This window comes from Leiobunum rupestre, chromosome 3 (genome assembly GCF_980474605.1).
Source record: "Leiobunum rupestre chromosome 3, qqLeiRupe1.1.hap1, whole genome shotgun sequence".
Classification (NCBI taxonomy): Eukaryota; Metazoa; Arthropoda; class Arachnida; order Opiliones; family Sclerosomatidae; genus Leiobunum; species Leiobunum rupestre.
Window position 1 is genome coordinate 49,587,447 of NC_143386.1, and position 9,162 is coordinate 49,596,608.

At 37.9% G+C, this 9,162-nt stretch overlaps 1 protein-coding gene across 1 annotated transcript; it reads left to right on the plus strand.

Annotated features, from left to right (window-relative positions):
* The first annotated feature begins 4,347 nt into the window (after nt 1–4,347).
* Nucleotides 4,348–6,033, plus strand: LOC149952501 (uncharacterized). Its single transcript, XM_090170177.1, has 2 exons — nt 4,348–4,711; nt 4,772–6,033. The coding sequence occupies exons 1-2, from the start codon at nt 4,511–4,513 to the stop codon at nt 5,924–5,926; spliced, it is 1,356 nt and encodes a 451-aa protein (XP_090026303.1). The 5' UTR covers nt 4,348–4,510; the 3' UTR covers nt 5,927–6,033.
* Nucleotides 6,034–9,162: the final 3,129 nt, after the last annotated feature.

The following is a 9,162-nucleotide window of genomic DNA, read 5'->3' on the forward strand; positions in this document are numbered from 1 at the left end:
TTTTAAATTTAGTTTAACACATTACGCGGAAACCATTGAAAAAAATATCCATTACCTAAGAGTCTGAAGAGGCGACTCTACCGTTGTGGTCGCTTATTTCGCTCATCTTCCCTGGCTGTCCGCGAGATACAAGGGCATTACGCTAAATAGGCCTACCAGAAAATGTGCAATTGGCCGTAAATAACCGCGAAGCCAAATTATAGTGATCTTCGACAGTCTTCCTTTCAAGAAAACTAAACTACACTTGCGCGAAAGTCATTCAAGATGGCGGGGGTGGAGGTTTTAGGGGATAAATCGTCTCTCGCTTTTTTACGCAGCTGTTCTCTAGGTAAAGTAAGATTCTTATTCGCTTAACTGAATTTGAAAAACATTGACTTCTCTAGAAAGAAAAAAAAACTCTTAAAAAATATATAAAATTATAGGTCCAAAGTGGATTTTCTAAGCAGGCCCTGTCTTTAAGGGTTTTAGCGTTTTTCGGTAATGATTGGGCTATTTTCGCCTACTCCGATGTAGATCCGAAATTCATATTTTCTCGTGTAAATACCAAGATATTTTAAAGCTAAAAAAATGATATCCCTATATGTATACATGACCAAGCTCCAATTATTTTCATTTATGAATGTTTAAATAATTTATTAATGTAGCGTAAATGATTTTTTAAATGTACTTAACCACACTACAAAAACATGTAAACGTAAATTAATTAAATTTAATGTTTGGTTTTTTGAAACGAGATGGTGACAACTGCGGTGTAATTACTTGTTGGTTTCCTGTAAACGGTTTTATTTCACAACAAATTAAAGCAATTAAACACTCTACATGTAAGCAATTAAACACTATTAATGTAAGCAATTAAATATTCTTCATGTAAGCAATTAAACACTCTTCATGTAAGCAATTAAACACTCTTCTCGTAAGAAATTAAATATTCTTCGCGTAAGCAATTAAATACTCTTCTCGTAAGATATTAAATACTCTTCTCGTAAGAAATTAAATTATTTTCTTGTAAGAAATCAAATTATCTTCTCGTAAACAATTAAATACTCTTCTCGTAAGAAATTAAATACTCTTCTCGTAAACAATTAAATATTCTTCTCGTTAGAAATTAAATACTCTTCTCGTAACAATTTAAATACTCTTCTCATAAACAATTAAATACTCTTCTCGTAAGAAATTAAATACTCTTATCGTAAGAAATTAAATACTCTTCTCGTAAGCAATTAAATAATTTTCTCGTAAGAAATTAAATACTCTTCTCGTAAGCAATTAAATACTCTTCTCGTAAGAAATTAAATAATCTTCTCGTAAGCAATTAAATATTCTTTTAGTAAGAAATATATTATACACTTCTCGTATTATTTTTCTTAAAAAATATCAGAATACTTAAATCTAATACATAATTGAAAACTAAAATAATTATAGTATTATCATAAACCTATAATTTTGAATCATAAATATGACACAGCTAAATTTCGTAAGTTTTTTAACGACACCTATTCCAAATACAGACTATATAGTGTCATTTTGCATCTACTTACACTCACATCTCACATAGTCTTAACTCACTGAATCACGGTTAAAAATCTATTCTAAAACTGTTTAAGTTCAATACATAAGTTTCACAAGATTTAAATTAAAAAAATAATATATAATTTCCTCCCAATTCTTGGACGGATATCCCTGATTATTTCCAAAATATTTCCCTGATTTATTGAACCAAAATTAGGAGATGTGTAACTTTATATTTTACTTTTTACCCGTTATTCCCCGTTTTCCTTTATAAGTAGAAACTTGACTCTAGCCAAGAATGTATTATTTATACTTACAGAGAATGGATATCGCGAGACGACTTTCATCCTTGTCCAAGCAACCTCGTGTTAATAAAATAATAATAATCCCTCCCTAAATAATAAAATCAGTCCGATATCTCATTGGCTCCCTAAAAATGACGTCTTCGGACGCGATTAAAGCGCATCCTGGTGATGTTTATTCCGCTCCTTACCCTCTCGAGCTGAGGGCATGGAATTTCAACCAGGTTGCCTTGCGGATCAGCTTAAAATAGGCATTCTCCCTAAGGTGGTATATATCGATTCTTGCTCTAACTCCATCTGCGTAAAAACAAAATACGCTGAGGCAGTGGCGCCATCTGTGAAGGATGTTGGGGAACGTTTTTCTAGAATTCCAATTTAGGGGGAATGGTATGCTGGTAAGACGTAGAACATGGAGGGAGGGAGGAAAAAGGTCGTTGAAATTTTGTTTCGCAAAATCTGTAAAACCGCTTTCGAACTATTTATTTACAAAACTATAATTATTAAAACTTAGATACCTGAATCTTACGTCATTTAAAGGCCTAGGTTTTCTTCTGCCTGTCACCCTTTAAATTTACTTTCATTCCAAACAAATACCCTGGTGGTAGGCCGGCAGATGAATGCTGACTAAATTTTACCAATTAATCAGAATTATTATAATCAAAATTTTATAAATATCAGCTTCTCTTTTATTTATTATTTAAATATGTATGCAATCTTGAAAGGAATTAATTGAATAGAGACCAAAAAATGTACCCTAGTACTTGTAGATGGCGACAGCGTCGCTATTTTAAAGTGTTTGTTGCACGAAAAGTCGATAATAATAAAATATAATGGAAGAGAGCTTATTTTGAAGCCCTGAGAGTTATCTTTATAATAATTTCATTTTCGAAACAAATTCCCATGCCTAAGTGTAATTTTGGGTCCGAAACTGATCTTTTTCGCTCCCCAAAATCCAGAAATTTTGGGCGAATTTTCTCCTCCGTAGGCGACACGACGTTTTTTTACGCGAGGAACCTTCGGTTTCATATCATTTCTTTATTACATTACGGACCAAGTCACAATATTTTGAGAAAGTACGTGCGAGAAAATTAGGTTAGGCTTAGATCATTAAATTTTTTAAGTTTAGAAATTAAATGGATTCCAGTTAATTTGATTGATTAAAAAACCTCAGCCATACACGGCTTACTGGTAGTTTTTACTTTACACAATGGTTAATTACCATTACTTACACTTTAAAAGGCCCAAATTCAAAAATAAAAGGTCAAAAACTTATTACTAAGCCTAATCATTTAACCGACAACAACGGCACCATTTTGGTCAAAATTGAACGTGAACGCTCCAGCTTCTCTATGAGACTGCGCCGGAAATCGACTTCAGCGACGCCAAGTTTGTCCACATTGAACTAAAATTAGCCGTGATTGTCCTATTCCGAGTATTAACGCGTGCTTTTTAAAGCCTAAATAGTGAGTCCCTTTAGATAGGCCTACTTGGTCCATGATTTACTCACCCACTACAATCCGTCTTTCGGCTTTCCGTTGCGTAGCAACGTCTTTTGAAATTTTTAAATGTTAGGCTTAGCTTTTTAATTCGGTTTGTTAGTCTCAACCTAGATATTCTACACGTACAGTACTGATAAGCTCCAAACATGGCCAAACCGGTCGACTGTTGGAAATTATGGGTAATTTTAATTGTATTTCGATTACTACTCGAATGCCAATTTCAGGGTTCGTACACGACCTGGAAAACCTGGAAAAGTCAGGGAATTTTAAAAGGTTTCCAAAAGGTCAGGGAAAAGTCAGGGAATTTTAAAAGGTTTCCAAAAGGTCAGGGAAGAATCAGGGAATTTGAAAATGATTCCAAAAGGTCAGGGAAAAGTCAGGGAATTTTAAAAGGATAAATAATGATACTTGAATTTTAATATAAATTTTGTAACGTTTGCTTATATTTAATTTAAGAAAAAACTTTACTACGATTTTTTAATTTGTCTGTAGCAGACGCTAGATCATAGGCGCAAGTTTGTAATATTGTTATATAAGTATGACACTTCCTTTTCATCACATGCAAAGGTTTTAATGAGACCTATTCACAAGACGGACTGCATTACGGGCTCCATTGCCGTTTTGCGTCCGCTTTCTAACGCGTCACACGTAGCCTTTGACAGCGCCTCGCTAGAGGGAGATTTTCTTCTTGTGATGACGTCCCTCCGTTACTAGCTCTCTGTAAAATATTGCCCAAAGTGACAAACTTATATAATAATATTAAAGACTAATGACCTTATTAATAATTTCAGTACCGTTAAATATTATCGTCCACGTTGGAACACGCTGGCTAGTTTGAAACCCTATTATCGAACTATCCTATCAAAATCTAACGCTCATCTTACAAAGTACCGCCATACACGTGATCGTTTCCATGAGTATTTACTTGATATCAGATGTCACCGCAACAAACATTAGGTATCCTGACGCTAACGACGCCACTTATTTTAATTTAGTACTTTTTTTATTGTTTTATTTCTAGCTCTGTTCTCTGGCTCACGTGAAATTCCCAACAGCCGGCGCGCGCTTTTAAAATTTTTAAATGTTAGTCTTAGTGTTAGGTAAATTCCTGTCGCATTAGAAAATACCAGTACTGCTTCAAATCGTCTTCATTGTTTCGTTTTTCCTTAACTTTATAAAAGTTTAAATTTTTTTAAAGATATGGCTAACAAATCGGGAAAGGGTAATAAGAAAACCGCTGTACAATCTAAAAAGGCGTCCAAAAGAAGCGAGGTGCGTCAGAAAGCTCTAGGAAAAACGAGAAATGCCATTAGTACTTCAAACCCATTGACCCACGTTAGAAGAGATTCTAAACGCGCTGCATCGTCACATCAACCAACTGCAGAAAGACGTAGAAGAATGGTAACTACAAACCCATTGACAATTGAAAAAAGGGGCAAACGCAATGCATTATCCTCACAGCTCCCACCCGCAAAGACACCATTCAGGACACCAAAGGTTGAACGACATAGAAGAATGGCCAACCCATCGACGATTGAAAAAAGGGGCAAACGCAATGCATTATCCTCACAGCTCCTGCCCGCTAAGGCACCACTCAGGATACCAAAGGTTGAACGACATAGAAGAATGGCCAACCCATCGACGATTGACTCAAGCGGCTCTGCCAAACCCTATGCTTCGTTGCCTCCGTTTCTGGATAAAAGTACAACGAACGAATTAAGTAGGCCTAGAAAAAAGGCACTTTCGAGTCCATTGTCAGTTGTCACGAGATCCGCTGATAAACGCAGTGCATTGTCGTCTGAAATTCCGGCTGAAGAGGCATCACTGATGGTGTCAACCCCAAACACATCGACAACTATCTCAAGGGGCTTCGCATCCTCGCCTCAGCCACGGGCTGAGCCTCGGGTGGAAATGAAAACGGCCAAACAAAGTAGATCCAGAAAAAGGTCAACCCCCGAGAGAGATACCACTTTGAGAGAACAGCCTCCAGTTAAATGGGCAAGACCAACGACTTCACCAAGTAGTTCCGGACGAAGGAGACCCCCAGAAAGAAATGACGTTTCGGCATTCCAGGACGAGTCAAGTTCATCTCGATCATCCACATCTAGTTCCGGTTCGAACACTTCCGGTGACTCGGACAATATTTTCTCTCCTCTTTTCTCCTTTATCGACATACTATTCGGCTCTGGCCAGAGCGAGATTGATCGTAACAGCAATGCACCTCGGCGACCATCAAACCGAACCAGCGCGGCTACCAGGAGAAATGAAACAATTATGGAAGACTTCGTGAGACAGAGCGGGAGTGATCGTAACAATAACGCACCACGACAAGCGTCAAATACAACCAGCGGAGCTACTACAAGAAATGACACGATAAATTTATTGAGTCCCCAAAATGTATCAACTCTTCAGTCCTCGTCCGAAGCTTCGGCAAGTCCTCCCGCGGCCAAATCTTTGAACACTCCAACCTCCACCTCGGCGACGTCTTCGACCACACTGAATTCAGCGAGTACGTCGAGTGATAATTCTAAAACGCGAGAAATATCATCTTCGAATTCGAGTACTACTGATTCTGTGGCTTCAGACAACGATTCAAAAGGAAAGTCGACCATTTAGTCTACTTACAAAATTTTGAAATTTTCTAACATACCTTCGCAAATTTAATTGTCAAAATTCTTATCCTGTATCTGCTTTAAAATTTTAAATAAATGTTTTCAGCCAGATCAAGTTGTCGTAGCATTGACCTTGAAATTCGCCAATAAAATATCGTTATTTTCTTCAACTAAACCGAGTTTTAGGTCCGGGATCGTTTATTCAAACACGCGGAACACACGTAATAAAATGAGAAGCGTATTTATCGTGTCACCCGTTGACCTTATCCCGTGTATGGAAATTTATTATAACACTAGAGCTAGTTAAGGCTAGCTAGTGGGGTAGCGGTGTGGTTAGAGCTTTAACATCGCAGTAAAAGGAGCCAGGCTCAATCCCAATTTGTGGCACTGGGCGAAAAGTTGGAACTCCTCCTTGAGTTTGCATGTTCTCTACTCACTAGCTGGAGGGGTTTTCCCCCCGAGTTCTTCAGCTTCTCTTTTCCGTAAATACTTGCAGAGGTGAAAGGTAATAGTTAGTGTAGGGAGCTTGGCACCACCCTCCTACGCATTGTAAGCCGGCCACATGAATTAATGACTTTAAAAGTAACTCGATGGCTTATACCAAAGGTGTTGCCATGGCTAGCATATTGTTATAAAATAATAATTTTTAAAGGCAGTATAAAATCTTTTGAAAATTCCTTGTAGTAATTTTAGTAGGGGCAATGTTTTGATTAGAAATCCACATTTCGTACTCAGCCAATTCTCTCAACAAAGCGTATCTGCTTAGCCTCTTCTTATGGGCGTATTAGTAAGTAAGTGAGGAAGTTGAAATAGAAATTCGAGTCCGAGAGCTCTACGGAAAGCGACCCAGAGAACCAGGAATGGAACCGACACCCACTAATTCTTAAAGTGTTGGTTGCACGAAATTTTAGCTATGGCTAATTAATTATTCATTAGAAAGAGCAAAAATTTTATAGCAAGAACAGACAATTTCATCAAAATCGGTTAAGTGTTCGAAATGGTGGAAATCGAGTTTTTCTGCGAATTTCCAGACTAAAATTCTTCTCGGCACCCATGACGTCAGAAAATGCGAAGCGTATCATTGGCTAATTGTCTGTAATACATTTCTTTACATCTGGGATTAAAAGCGGGTTGATTTAACACCCAGGAAAAAGTCCTACGCAGTAGCAATTGAAATAGGCATACACAAGCCTACGTTGGAAAACGATATGAAACCGAAGGCTCCTTGTAAATTCTTCTTAAAACGTCGGATTGCGCGCGCGTAAAAGAAAATATTTTTTATTTCGATAATAAGCCTAATATTATGATTAGAAACCTCTGGTTTGAAAACTTCTACAAGGGCTGCGTTCAACAACTCTAAAAAAGCTCAGCGCTGAGCTCAACGGTCAGCGGTTTTTTGCTGAACGGGTTTTTTGACTTCCGGTTTTGATCATCGGAGACTCAGCGGAAACATCGGCTGAGCGAGATGGTGGCTGCGTTCAACAACTATCAATGGAGAAAAACCGCTGAGTTATCGTTGAGTTCTTTTAATCAACGCTACGTCACGAAAATCTAAAAGTTGTTGTATGATTTATAGTTCGCTGACTTAACGAACAAAATATCGTCTGCTACCCCTCCTTTAACTTTGTTGAATGACGTCACGACACCGATGAGCAACGGAAAAACCTGCTCCTCCGACCGCTGACTTCGTTGAGCAACATGACGTAGAAACCGGAAGTTAAAAAAAGCGTACAGTAAGCTCAACGCTCAGTGCTGACCTCAGCGCTGAGTCCGCTGAGTCCCGCTGAACGTAGCCAAGTAAACAGAATCCCTCCACTTCAGGTCCTTCTATTTTAGAAATAAAACTACAGCTTTGATTTGCCCCAAATTGCTCGTGCTACGGAGGAGAGAAATTCGCCGAAAATTTCAAGATTTTGGGGAGCGAAAAAGGTCAGTTTCGGACTCAAAGTTTATACACTTAGGCTTGGAAATTTGTTTCGACAATGACATTTTTGGAAAGAAAACGTCCTGGGCTTCAAAATAAGCCCACAACCATTCGTTTTTATTACAATCGATTTTTCGTGCAACCAACACTTTAATTTCGGTGTTGATGCGAGATCTATAGTATGGTCATGTTTTGGCTGAAACATTTTAGTCCTCCGTTAAGTGCGCTAGCCCAAAAATTTAACCCGTTAGCCTCCACCAACAGAGCAACGAGAAAGCAGGAGGTATGGACAAGCTATTGAAGGTTAAGACAGCCCTCAAAGCACGGACTTGTGAATATACAGGGTGTTAACTAAAAAACGATACAGAGCCAATTACTCAAAATGTGTTTTATGTAAGAATTTGAAATTTGCAGATTACATAGAGGGTGCAGGGGGGACAAATGACAATGAAAATTTCTATGACCTTGAACCATAGGATTAGAAGAATAGTTCCAATTAGAAATGTGTTCTACGTATAATTTGAAGTCTAAACAGCTTAAACCCGATCTAATTTGACCAATGGGAAGCCGAGAAATGTTAGACCAAAAACCATAAGGTCGTGTGTGGCATTCTAATCAAGACAAGACATTTAACGGCTTATAAATCGAAAACTACCAGATCTAATGGATCAAAATTGTCGTGACACTCTAAACTGAGTGGGGGAGTTTGAAATTTGTAACTTATGATGACGTTGAAACATTAGTTCAAGGTAATTCAAAATTTACCTCGAGAACCATTAGGATTAGGAGAATGGTTCCAATTAGAAAAACACCCGCCAAGGTTTTTTAAGTCAACTTACCTTTCACCTGAGGTAAATAAACCAATAAAACTCCAAAATAAACGATTTGTAATTAATTTAAGACGTACACTAACTATTATCGTTAATCTCTACAAGTTTTTATGGTAAGTTGAAACCGAAGAACTCGGGGAAACTCCTTAAATCAGTGGGGCGATAACTTGCAAACTACGCAGCAGGAGTGGTTCCAAGTTTTTACCCAGGGCCACAAGTGGGAATCGAATCCGGCAGATATGGATGCGAGGCTACAGCGCAAACCACCCCACGCACTCAACAACGAAGGTGTTAACGTTAAAGTTTCCTTTGGATTTTGTTCAACAAATTAAAAAAAATTGTTAGAATTACAAAACGTAAATTGGTTCTTGGTGAAACCCTCCAAAGAATGGAAGTGGGTGACCGGCATAGAGACCTCCCGTGTTGAGGCTTATAACAATGATCACCGGCATTTGAAATCCACTCTGTTAGATGTAGAGGCTGAGT